The following is a 13,949-nucleotide window of genomic DNA, read 5'->3' on the forward strand; positions in this document are numbered from 1 at the left end:
GACGTGGAAGCCATGCGTTTGCCTCGTGAGATGTCAGTGTTCCAACGCACTGATCGGTTTTTGCCAAATTTCGCGAACGACGGCCCGTTTTACCCCCAGCTCTGGGAAACGACCGCCCGCTCATCTGCTCTGCGCATCGTGGCGGCAAATCGTTCTCGGAGGACAGCAGATGTCCGCTAACAAATCGCTTTGTGAGCAACAACGGCGGGGTAAACAAGTGATACTTGTACCCATACTCAGACAGGGAACGACCTATCCTAATATTTACAAAGATCTCTCTCTCTCCCTCTCTCTCCCTCTCTCTCACACAGAAGGTCAGCGGGGCCACAAGGGTGCTGCTGCTGTCACACACGTCAAAACATCTTTGATCCGTGTTCATTAAACATTCATGCGTCGGCATTAGCTGGTGGTAAGTGGAGCCATAAGAGTCCACGGGGGAGGTCGGGGGAAATGTCCGTCCAACTTTATGACTCCATCGGACAAAAATAAGCTATTTGTTTCTTCTTATCGTCCTTCTCAATGGCTGTTCATATTAATCAACATTAGCTTAATCCATAAATAAGCCTGTACGTTCACTACAACATGGACGTAAGTAACCGATTACCCCTAAGATCGCACAAATCACTTACTTGTTCACACACACCGCAGAGAATTACTCATATTTTACCGAAAAGGAATTTCAATTTAGAATTATATGTTATAATGCGAGGACCTTAGTGAGGACTACCACACTCACACACTAACACAAAAGGAACATTTCAGCACCATTGAACGATGATTCTGCTACTTGAAGGTCACATTCAATAATGAATGCAGTGGATCGGTCACAATTTTACACATATAGGGCCCGCCTCCCAACACACACAGACACACACACACACACACACACACACACACACACACACACACACGTCTCTAGTGCAATGATGATTGGGTCTCTCCACTGGACTGACCGCACTCCAGCTCTGCCATTCCACTCAGCACAGTGAGAAATCACCCAGTCAGTCCAGCACTATTACAGAGTAATTGGCCTTTTAAAGAGGAGCTCCACCATGTGCGACTCTCTCTCTCTCTCTCCCCCTCCCTCTCTCCCTCTCTCTCTTCCTCATTCACCATTTTGTCCTCCATCCCCCTCTGTTTCCGTCTTCACCTGCCGCCCTCTCCCCCTTCTTCCTCGCCGTGTTTCTGTCTGTCCACATCATGTTCCAACGATCCCGTTCCCGCCGCGTTCCCTCCCCGTCTCCTGACCTCTAAGCGCCTGCCTGTATCTCCTGGTTCGCCCCGGCGTTGCAACTTGCCTCCATCTGACAGAACATGCCGTCTGTGATGGAGTTAAAAAGCACCTAATGTCGGGTCAGAACCAGGCAGCTGCGCCCGCCGTGTTAAATAGAACCAAAGGACCGAGACAAGCAATAACAGTATAGAAGGAAACAGATAAGAAGGAAATAGATAAGAATGGAACCCAGCCGCCACCTGAGGTTCACACTGGGATTCTGGGATTCAAAAACAACAACAAATTGTTGATCCTCTTGTGTCCGCTTACAGAACTGAATCCCTTTCACAGTCACATAAACCGCCGTCTCTTCAATCAAATGAAATCACGGTCGATTAAGACGGTGAAGAATCGCCGTCACATTTTCATTACGCCAAATTATTTTAGCCGTCATTTTAATTAGAGAGGAAATATCAGATCTGCTTTGGTATTCCAGCTCACTGTGTCCTTCAGGGTGACGTGTGGGAGAGAGGCAGAGAGAGAGAGAGAGAGAGAGAGAGAGGGGGAGAGAGAGAGAGAGAGAGAGAGAGAGAGAGAGAGAGGTGGGGAGGATCAATGAGTGGTGAGCAGGAAAGAGAGAGAGAGAGAGGAAATAGGGAAACAAGGAGGGAGGGTGTGCGTGTGTGCGTGCCTCGGGGAGATGAAGAGCGCGTGTGTGTGTGTGTGTCTGTGTGTGTGTGTCTGTGTGTGTGTGTGTGTGTGTGTGTGTGTACGTGTGGGAGAGGGAGAGAGGGAGAGAGAAGACAGTGAGCAATGAGAGTGGCAGCATGTGCCTTCCCAGAATACCTGTGTGTGTGTGTGTGTGTGTGTGAGGCTGTGGGAGCAAATGGAGCAGCATAGGGGAGGTAGAGGACTTTATTTGGTGACAAACAACCTCAGGCCTTGAGGGCGGGGAGAGATGAAGAACGACGCGTTAAACCCAAACGCATCAACACTACCAGCACTGGGTCACTATCAACCAGACATGGGGAAGAGGAGAAGAAGAAGAGGAGCAGGGTGGGCTCGGGTTCCCTGGTAAAGATACCCAGGAGGGCCCCGGAGGATGTGTGGTTGCCTAGGAGATGAGACCCAGGGTTTGACCCCGCCCATCCCTCCCGAGACGCTACTGCGACTACACGTCCCAGCAGGAGGAGACGGCAGCACGGGAGACTCCCCAGGAAGGAGAAGAGGAAGCAAAAAGTACAGCCGTGACCCCTAACCCCCAGAGAGAGAGAGAAAAAGAGGAAAAAGAGAGAAAGAGACAGGGAGAGAGAGAAATTGGACACATCTGTGCATTGTAAGATATTTCTCATTGTCTGGTCGATCAAAGAAATGTGAAGCAGTGGAGTGTATCACACACACACACAAATACGACATCAACAGTAAAGCAGGAGTTGTGTCAAGGTCAAGGGCTTGCAGTTGCGACTACACACACACACACACACACTCTCTCTCTCTCTCTATACGATCCATATAGATTTGTCTCTCACTGATCTACCACTCAGCGTCAAGACCAGCAGACAGAGAGGATTCAGACCAGGCGAGTTTCCATCAGCAAAACACCACCAAGGAGGAAGACATGAGGGCGGGGCGGGGTGTGTGTGTGTGTGTGTAGGGGGGGGTGGGGGGGCTAAGGGCAGAGGAGCAGTAATACGTTTTTATCTGAAATATTAAAGCCTCTGCATTAATCTGTCTTCCCGTCTCCCTGGGGTGCTGCTGAAGGCCCTGGCCCGTCCTCCTGATCTCCAGGAGGAAGAGGAGGCCGGGCGCAGCGCTGCTTGACGCCCCAACCAGCCCCACCCACCACCCCCAACCCTTCTCCTCCAATCACAGGGCTTAAAGCTTGGAAGCAGTCAGAGAAACGGCCTCAAAAGCACCATGATGCCCCTCCGAGCACAATAAGGACTGGGGGATTCTGGGTAATTTCCACCTTGAAATCTTAAAAACCTCTTCTGGCACCGGCTCGCCTCTTCGTCAACTCCAGACCTCTGCCGGCACCTCTTGAAGGCGGTGGCACCCATCTCGCTTTTTATCTAGGACACCAGATTCACAGCTGGACCCATCTGCTGCAGCTCACACACACACACGGACCACAAACGTCATCCCCCGCACACCCACACACACACACACACACACACACACACACACACACACACACACACACACACACACACACACACACACACACACACACACACACACAAGCTGTTATGGATTACCAAAGAACAAGTGTGGGTCTATTTTTCCGACTTGTGTGTGTGTGTGTGTATGTGTGTTTGGTGACCTCTGCCCTGTGTGTGACCTGAACACAAGAGCAAGAGGCTTTCAGTTTTAATACATGCAATAACCCTGTGTGTGTGTGTGTGTGTGTGTGTGTGTGTGTGTGTGTGTGAGAGAGAGAGAGGAAAGAGGATTGTTGTATCTTCCTCATGAAGTTAAAGGATCTTAGTGAGTGAGTGTGTGAGGAGATGCCAGTCAGAGAAACAGGCCAGGTCTGAGAAACAGGAAGTCCATACATTGATCAAACACACACCGGCAGCTATATACACTCTTCCCCATCACAGGATCTCATCTTCATTATCCTCTGTAAAAGCCGGCAAGTCTGGACTCTTTTCTCCTCCACTCTCCTCTTCCTCCTCCTCCCTCCTCCTCCTCCGACGGCAGGTGGGCGGCGGAACCTGCTGATTGAGCCGTGACCCCATGACGCCCGCCACGCCACAACTGTGATGAAATATTCCATCAGATCAACGGTGGCGTTCCCGACTCCAGCGGCGATCAAAGGGTGTCTTTAAAGACGGGAGGAAGAGGCCGGAGAGCGAGCCTAGAGCGGCCCCTTCCCCTCTCGCCATTTTCTCCATGAGTGTAGAGACGGCAGAAGACAACCGGGACAAAGATCACTGCTATCTGGTACAGGTGCCACACACACACACACTATGCTGAAAGAATCAAAATGGATCCTGCGTTCCCACTGACAGGTGTTTTATGGAGGAGTTGCTGTTGTGGATGTACCATCAATGATTCAACGCAAACGCATCAGATGAGAGAGAAAGGGAGAGAGAGAGAGAGAGAGAGAGAGAGAGAGAGAGAGAGAGAGAGAGAGAGAGCTCTGGATATATAATTCACTGTGTTGGTCTGACGGCTCGGGTGCAAACGTGACAAATGCTCACTCAGCCCCACGGAATATTCATAGTTCCTAGATACTGTCTGCCATATTTTGGAGCTACAACCGCGCCCCTAAAACGCCCCACCCCCCCCCCCCCACCCCCCCCCCACCCCCCCCCCCCCCCCCCCCCCCCCCCCCCCATACCCCTCCTGACACGCCCCCTCCATATGTCACACTGTTCTCCGCAGAAAGATGAAACTCCTTACCAATCGATATCACAAATGAGCACGCACACACACACACACACGCACACAGCTTTACCTGCTGCAATCGACACACACACACACACACACACACACACACACACACACACACACACGATTCCTTTGCACTGGTGTTTAGATGACTGAGTTCGCTCCCCGGCCCTCGCTGACCAGCAGCTGCGGTCGCCTCCTGCCAAACGTTTAACAAGATCCATCCACATGAAATCTGTCCAGACTATATTCCAAACAAACATATATTTTCAAAAACTGTTGACTCTAACATCAAAAAGGTCGTTTGATGGCTTTGAGATTAAACACATTCTCCATTGTTCTGTCTAACTCTGCTGTGAAAAGCAAATACGAGAACCAACACAGTCCAAGTGTGTGTGTGTGTGTGTGTGTGTGTGTGTGTGTGTGTGTGTGTGTGTGTGTGTGTTTCTGTGTGTTAATCGGCAAACTCGGGCTAAAATCCACAGAGGAGCTGCATGTAACATGGCAGATTAGGGGAATATGAAACACATAGAGCTCGCAAAGGGCTTTTGTCTTGTTATCTTGGGGAGTGAGTTGACATTATCCCCATGGAGGAGGTATTACCATGCACGGATTACTGAGCCAGAAGAGCCGTGTGCGCCCGCGGGACAATAACACCGGAGAGACCTTGTTCCAGGCGCGTCTACGTCTCCTTTTTCCCAGGACAGGCTGGCGTAGCTGCTACACTTAGACTTTACATCCACGTGTCTGTGTGTGTGTGTGATGTAGCCACACACACACACACACCAACAATCTGCCCCCTCCCCCAATCTAATCTCTAAATCCAGGTTAGTAAATCTATATTCCTCAGCAAATACAATACTACGATAATGCAACACGAGCAGCAGATGTCTTGGTTCGGCGTCCTGTTTGTAATTCTAATTCTATGTGATAGACACGAGCTGAGAAGCGCCGACGTAAAGGAATGACTAAGAACGTTAAAGCGTTGATGGATTCCATAGAGCTGCTTCATGACTCATTGACATCAAGCAAACGGGAGAATTCCAAACAGACCTTGTTCTAATATTGGATTAGCAGGAAGTAGGAAGTAGGGACACTTGTATCTGTCCTGAACTGAGAGGGAGGAGGAGGAGACGGAGAGATGAAATAAAGAACGGATGGACGCTGAAAAATGGGGAGACTAAGTATAGAGATATGAGGAAAGGTGACCTGCGTCTCCTTCCTCCAGCTCTCCCAACCTGGTCTCCTCAACCCGGCCGTCACTAGGGGGCGGCGGTGACGAGGGTGTTTGATGGCACTGGGCCACACGTTGCGGTGAATCAATCCACACTCCCCTCCTCCTTCCCTCCCCTCCGGCAGGCTCGTCGTGTAGCCAGATGCTCGGTGTGAATCGAGGCCTTGGCGGGACTCGAAGCTTGGCCGCTCAGCGTTTGGGCGAGCTGAGGCAGACGACGACGCCATCATCAATCCACCGCGACGGAGAATCACGAGTCTTACTTTGAATTTTGAAAATGCAATCCAATCGCTTTAAACGGAGCTCAAACGTCACTCTCCTCTCCATATCTTGCAGTTCATCGCTCGGCACGTAGCTTTTTAATGTCCTGTACAGGTTTTTAAAAATGTTGCTTTAAGGGATTAATAGTTGATGAGGGCTTTGTGCAGCCTCTCCCAGCTGTAATCCCCCCCAAAATGAGACCACATATCCAGCTGAACGGAGCCAGAACTCCACTCTCTGTGCAGCATCTAAATCAGATATGGCACCGCCGCTCCCGTTACGACTCGCAGCCGCCTCCGACGCAAAAATTGGCCGCTATTAGATCGTGAATAACCGCGGCGATGCCACAAATCTTCAACCATCCGAGTTATTTGTTTGCAAATTGATAACAGAAGCAGAGAACCCTGCTGGGTCGGTAATTTGATATTAGGATCAAACCGTCTCAGATCAGATATGATGGAGTGTAATCCTCTCACACCAAGTCCCGCTGACCCCTGAGATGTCGCCCGTCAAGGTGTGTGTGTGTGTGTGTGCGTGTGACGATTACAAAAAAGGGATGAATGGATTTGTAGATTACAAATAAGTGACCGGTAGCAACCATGAGCCTCAGTTGGTTTCTTTAGCCATTTTCCCTCCAAATTGAAAACACTATAAAACATGGCATTCAGTTCCGGAGACAACTAACCGCTGTTTACCTTCAATTAGGAGACTAGCGCCTTTGCTACTCTGTTGACGCTATTGTGGGCAAATTTGCACCAAAGGTAAAATTCCATACCATCTGTCACCAAAGCACGGGACATCTTCAGCACTTTATACAAAAAGGGAACCGCTATCAATTATTCACACTTCCGGCAACACACATCCCACATGTTTCCCTTTCCCATACATTAATATTTCAGTCAGTTCCCTCCCTCCCTCCCCCCCTCCCTCCCTCCCGGTGGACATTTTGTCTACATAAATCACAAGGCGACATTAAGAAGCCCTGAGATGGCTTTAGCTGGTACTTACAGTAGGCAAGCAACTCTTACACAAATCTAAGGGCCCCTGGACTCCTGCCTCCTGCCTTTGGGAGTCAAATGTCACTTAAAAGCCTCACGTATACATCATGAGAGCTCTGTTACAGCAGAGGCTCGCTTTTAGTGATAGCGCTCCACGCCGTATAGTATACTGTATGAATATGTACATGAGGCCTGGAAGGGACGCCCCTGTTCTAATTTTCGGATTAGCACATTAGAGCGTAACAGGAAATGTGTGTGTGGCCTCTGGCAGCTCCTTACTCCTGGAACAAAGCCAACCAGCTGCCACTCGTTTAAGGTACGGACGCCAGAGGTTATGTTTGTGCTTTTGGGACGTCCCTGTCCCTTCTAGGGAAGGAGGTAGGACCCGTTTGTGTCCGGCTCCATTTCTCCAAAAAATCTGTCAATATTCTGCCGAGTTGCATTTTGACCGTAAATGTTATTAAAACACCCACCAGAGCCTTCATAGTTACCAACAAGGAAAGATATAAAATATGGATCACACCTAGAGGGAAATCTGCACGGAAAAATCAGAGCGACTATAATAATAGTCCGAGCGGAATGACAGCCGGGGCTCATCCTGCTCGGCTGTGATCTCCATCTTCCTCTTGTGGTTTTCGACAGACTTTGCCCCAATAAATCCAGTGTCCCCTCCCCCTCCCCCTCCCCCTCCACCTCCCTCTCATTGATTGTGAGGTTCAGTGGGTAGAGCTCATGCAGCACAGCACCAGTAATGGACGGGGCACCGGATCAATACCCACAAAATTTTCAGAGCGTTCTTTGCTGCACTGTTATTCCGAGTTAATTTGTCTGGCTGCCGCGGCCGCACTGAATACACCAATATGCTGCACCGTGTAATTGATGCTCATCAGACTCGAGTGGATCTGCTGGTTAACGTTGTTCAGGGGAGAATTTCTCAAAAATTGGGCCAAAAAAGGAACTGAAACAGCTTTGATGACACAAACATGAAACACTGGTGAATCAGACCAAACCAACAGAGACACAATGAAAACTAAAGATGCCTCCTGTTTGCCATCACTTGCATAACAGCTGTTGAATATCAAGATTGCTTTCATCTTATTGTGAGCGACTTCTTAACCCTTCAGAAGAGAAATACAGAAACCATCATTTTACAAAAATATCAAATTTCACTGCCAGGCCACAATCAGCTTCCCAAAGAAACTACAAACTGAACAATCAGAACCATCAAGACCAGGAAAATGTGCAACAATTCAACTGCACGTCCAAACACAGACACACACAGAAGGAGAGAGAGAAGAGGAGCAGCCCTCCCTGCGCCTGTAAGAATGAGCAGTGCACGTCTGGGGAAAGACAAAGCAGCCGGAGAGGCAGCCTGGCAAATCTGAGCCTGCGACCTCCCAGGAGAGACACAGAGAGGCAAACTGGATTTATATCTTAGTTTTTAATCCCTCTCGCACACTTCATCGACCCTGCAGTGGCACTCTGAGCGCACACTTTCAGGTATAGCTCAGGATAAAAAGAAAAGCAAACAAACAAACAAGCAGGGGCCCGTGTGTCAGGGACGACATGAAGTGTGTCGGTTCTCCTGCTCTGCTGCCACATGAGGGGAATCAGGGGAGCAGAGATCAGCTACGGCACAGCAGTCAACGTATATGGGATTAAAACCCACACCACCGAAGAAGCCAACACCAAGTCCTGCGGTTTCCCGACATGCATTGTGTCACTGCACCTTCACTTATGAGTCAGGGAAGCTTGTACATTGCCACTGTTACAGAATACATAATGGAAAGAACTGTCGATAAAGAGAAGAACACGCATTGTGTTCACAAGTGTGCATTGTGTGTTCTTACAGCCTGTGTGTGTATGTGTTTGTGTGTGTGTGTGTGTCTGTGTCCATATTCTCTATGAATGAGAGCTATGGCGCAGGCAAATAAAGGGAAGCGGCACAAAAGCAAAGCAAAAATAGACGGTAGGATTACAATGGGTGTGGAGAGCAGACGCACAATAGCCAAGAGAAAGGCTGGAGAGAGACAGAGACAGAGAAGACACAGAGACAATAGGTGATATGACAGTAAGCCCTATGGACGGAGCACGTCTTCCCCTCCAGGAATCAGGATTCATTAAGAGCCAGACCAAAGGGCTAACAGGGGGGCAAAGGGAGGGAACGGCGCGAGGGAAGAGAGACAATCACATTCAGGCTTGGTATACAGAATGCGGTCCGGCTTATCTGCAAACACGAGGCTCCGGCGAGTAATTGTATTAGCACAGTTAAAATACGAGATCATTAAGGGCCGGGGTTGAAGATAAACAGGCCCGAAACCATGTTTTACACAGCGTTTCATCATCAGCCAAGTCATCCTCTGTATGGAGCACGTTGCGTAACAGAGTCATATTAGGCAGGATGTGATGCAGCGTCAGACGCGTTTATTTAACTCCGGATTGAGCCTCGTTGAAAAGGGATAACATTATTTTGTTTTAAAACTACACTGTGAATGTGTTGCGCTCCACCTCGCAGATAAGTGCATAAACACCTAATTTCCAAGGCAGAGAACACTTTATTATTTTCCCTAATGGCATAAAGATGTCACACAAACCGACACAATTGAATATAACAGAGCAGTAAGACGCCATTATGAACACGGGGCCCCGGCCCTGACCTGACAGGAGGAACACGCAGACGGTTTGAGCGAGATGACAAATTACCTTTTCAGCTTTAGAACGCATTTAAAAAAGAAATGTTTGGACAAAAGATACGGCTCAGTGCTTCATGATTACATAAATAAATCATACATATTTATGATGACATATAGCCTATAATGACAATCACCAAATGTTTGCAAGCACATGACTTCACTTATACTTGATTCCTAACCGACCTCAGAAATGAAGTGATGTATGGAAAATGATGGTATCATTAATAAAACAACCTTTTTTCCCTGAGCCCTCTGAACCTACACATACACACACTCCCTCCCCTTTAGCTGATTTAATTGAAACATTCTTATGCATGTAGAAATGAGGTTAGGTCACGTCTTAATGTCTCTATTTCAAGGCTATTTGTGTTAATTTGTTACCTGTCGTCTCTGCTGCGGCCGGCCATCCACTCTGGTTAGAACCTGGAACTAGCAAACAGGCGCACACGTTAGCCATTACCTTAAATGGAGGAGTTCCTGGGGCGAAATGTACCAAGTCTAGGCCGAGTAGGAGGGGAGGGTTGGAAATATGTTTGGGTTAAATCAGCTATTTTAAGGAGTTTTAACGATTCTAGTGTTATTTTAAGATATGAAGCGATGTTTGTAAATGAACGCAAATCATATCATGCCATGTTTTGTCATATTTAACTGTGACAATTCAGGAGGGTTTGTTGATTAAGGTAATGGCTGGCTAATGAGTCCTCTGGTGGGCGGAGCAACCAGGATTTAAAAGCAGGAGTTTGGAAAGGTCACCAACTGAGAATAAAGTTGATTTCTTTTCAATTTCTGTATTTCTGCGCTACAAATCAACTTGAAAATTGAAGAATACACAGCGATAACGTATATATTTATTAATCACATACACAGAATATGCACATATCATGCCTGTATGTGATGAAAAATCTGTCCCTAACTTAACAACCCCAACAAGTAAATACAAGTTAAAATAAAGTAGACCAATATGCCTGAGCTGTGTATTTCCAGGTGCCATATCGATGTGTTTGGCAATCAAGAAAAGGCACCGAATTTTTTCAAAGCTTACATTTGTTCCTCTGCATCTGAAGAGCAGAGAATCGTTTTTTCCCTCCCTGACCAAACAGCCACCTGTTGTCTCCGATATCCTCTAAATGCAGGGATAGAGATTTCAGTTGTGCGCCCAAATGTCACCGCGGCTCTGCGTGACGTCGCCGCGTGGGCTGGAGACTTGTCAACATCATAAACGCAGCTGAAAAGACTTGTAAGCTTTTATTATCTGGGCCAGTTGGACTAAATATGTTTGAGATTTGTCAGCAAGAACACCTTGATATGTACACAGACGCTCGCTGCCTCTTCACATCGGGGAGCTGCCCTGTGGAATCGTCCCTGGCAGCTCAGGCTACCATTACGCTATTCTCTTTAAAGTCCTGCAACTGTATACACACACACACACACAGACCACACACACCACACCCTGTGTCCAACGTCCAACACGCTGACTTCAATATATAGTATGCTTGCCCCGAAGCAGAGAAGACGATTGCTTCACTTGATCACTGCGCAGGATGTTGGAGAGGAATCAATACCATTGACACGTTCCGAATGATATACGAGAGAGGAATATGCAGTCAACCGGAACTGCTGTCCAAACATATGATCCACACCGGCACCCATTGATTTTTGAAACACAGAGCAAACGTAGGTTTCAATTTTCATATTAATATTTCGTCGATGCCATATGGAAAGAAGCTGCTGAGGAAGTAGAACCACTTAGCGCCCCGGCTACATCGCGCAGGCTGGCTCTTTCTCGCTTCACTACGGATCTGCGCGCTGGATTACCAGGAGGAAAAAGCGAGAAAGCTGGGAAAGGTAAATAATAAGCGGCGTTCCAGCATTTTGGAATTTGTTCTGAAGTAGTATAGCACTTTTATAGGAGCAGCACATTTCCCACGTCTCCTCCGGCACGTTGGCGACTCATCTCGCCCCGCCCACAGGTGTGGAGAAAATACCTTGTGATGTTAAAAAGCGAATCCCCTGTGGGATGAATAATCACCCAGCCTCACTCCTTTACACAATGCTAAATATGCAAAATTTCACAGCTCCCCTGCCTTCTTCACTCCCTCTCCTTCCCTTCAGCTTTAGCCCACTCCATCTACCATCTCGCTCTGCCTTCCTCTGCTTTGTTATGCCTCCCGCGTTCGCCGCCATCCTCTGCCTCTTTTCATCTTTAACACTTTTTTTTTTCTATCCCAAAGCTCGCTCCTCTCTTCCTCACCCCCTTTACCCGCCTCGTCTATATCCACTTGTCCTTTACAGCCTCCTTCTCATCCCTGTTACCCATCTTCCCCTTCCCACTGAGCCTCCTTCCCTCTGCCTCCCAGGCCTGCGGCGTGAAAAGGAGTATCTGCCACGCCGCCGCTCCTGGTATCCTCTCATCTAAATGGAATGTGAGGCCTCGGCCGTATCTGATTTCTCCAGACAGGAGGCGAGAGCTGAACCTCTCCTTTACTGTGACGCCTGAACCACGGCCTCTTATACGTTCCCACTCGTCCGTCACGGCACACGCACGTCTCACAAAACGTCTCATCTCTGCCGGACCAATCAAGAATCACTTCTCTGAGATAGAGGCCTTTAATAATGCGTAGACGCAGCAGTGCAGAAACGTCCTCGGGAGGTAAGATTCATATCGGATTAATGCACAAGTGAAAGATAAAGACCAGAGGGGGGAAAAACACCAGCATATTTCCAGATATCTGTCTTTGCTAATGACTGTGATTAACATTGTGCTGCTGAATATCAACTTTCTTAGGGGATATAAAGGAAATGATTTATATTCTCATACCATGAATCAAATCAGCATGGAGATTATTTTCCAATGGATGAAGCAATATGGGATAAATAGGACCCAAGGTGTCCAACAGTGATAAATGCTGGAAAAGGGCCAGAGACGAGTGTGTAATGAAACACTCATCAAAGTTACACCGATGACCCTCCAGCGACCGGAACACACACACACACACACACACACACACACACACACATGCACACACATGGTGGCTAAACCCCAAAACAGAACTTACGTGTTCTGAAGCGGTGGTGTGGGCGTGTGGCCGGGCCTTTGGGTGGGCGGCCGTGGTTCCACCGAGACGTGGGCTTTACCGGGGCTGACGGCTGGGAGGTGGTGGGCTGCACTCTGGCAGTGGTCTTCACAGTAGCTGTGGTGCTTGGAGGCGTTGCCGTGGCGGTGACCACAACAGAAGTTTGTCCCGGCTTAGAGTTGGAAGCTCCGTTGCGTCCGTTCCCAGAGCTGCTACTCTTTCTAACGGTGCTGCGCGGGGTGACCTCCTTACCACTAGGGGGCGGAGTGAGTCTGGTGGTGCGAGGCGTGGAAGTGGTACCCACAGTGCTGCTAACACGGGTGCCGACGCGATTATGAAGATGCGGCGCACGGTTGCCGTCTCCATTCGCCGTGCTGCCGTTGGCCGAGTGGTTGGCCGGCGGCCCGGATCGAGTTCTCGGCGCCGGGGCGGTGCCGTCAGCAGCTAGAGGCGTGGTAGTGGACACCATAGACGTGGTGGAGGCTATTGAACTGGTGGCGGTGGGAATGTCAGGCCCCTTAGGCATGGCACTGGGTTTAGAGAGAAATATAGGGTCCTGTCCAATGCTACCTTTAGGATCCACCAGGTCTGTGGGGACATAGTCTTGGACCGAGCCCACCACGATCCATTTCAGTAGCATGAGACTCAGTCCCAGTCCCACAAAGCCCATTACCAGGGGCACGGCACACAGCCAAGTCTGCTGGCGAGGCCACACGGCACAGGGGCCACAGCGGAGAGGCCCGGGGGCTCGGGGAGACGCCTGCTCGGCCCCCGGCTCCTCCAGCGTCATGGCGGCCAGGGAGCTCCTGCCAGAGCGCTCACTCATCCTGACGGAGCTTTGTGTCTCTCGGGAGGTCAAACAGGTGGCCGGATGACACAAGGGCACATACAAGGAAGGGGACGTGTAGCAGGAGAGGCACCGGGCATTTTAAAGAAGCAGCCACATGGCGCCTGGAGTGTGTATCCACATGCAACAAACACAACTCAAGCGCACAAACGCCCACAAACACAAGCAGCAGACACGATCACTCACTGTCACGTACCACTAATTAAAAGCTGGCAGAGCACTGAGATGCATAC

At 49.2% G+C, this 13,949-nt stretch overlaps 1 protein-coding gene across 1 annotated transcript in view; it reads right to left on the reverse strand.

The window, feature by feature from the left end:
* Nucleotides 1-13,695, reverse strand: part of nrg3b (neuregulin 3b) — a 115,908-nt gene extending 102,213 nt beyond the window's left edge. Inside the window, exon 1 of the mRNA XM_076152158.1 lies at nucleotides 12,852-13,695. Within this exon, the coding sequence (XP_076008273.1) occupies nucleotides 12,852-13,695 (844 nt within the window). The remainder of the gene's footprint in view (nucleotides 1-12,851) is intronic.
* Between the last annotated feature and the right edge of the window lie 254 nt (nucleotides 13,696-13,949).

Source organism: Genypterus blacodes, unplaced genomic scaffold (genome assembly GCF_046128005.1).
Source record: "Genypterus blacodes isolate CSIRO-AG114 ecotype Tasmania unplaced genomic scaffold, CSIRO-AGI_Gbla_v1 ptg000055l_1, whole genome shotgun sequence".
In the NCBI taxonomy this organism is placed as follows: Eukaryota; Metazoa; Chordata; class Actinopteri; order Ophidiiformes; family Ophidiidae; genus Genypterus; species Genypterus blacodes.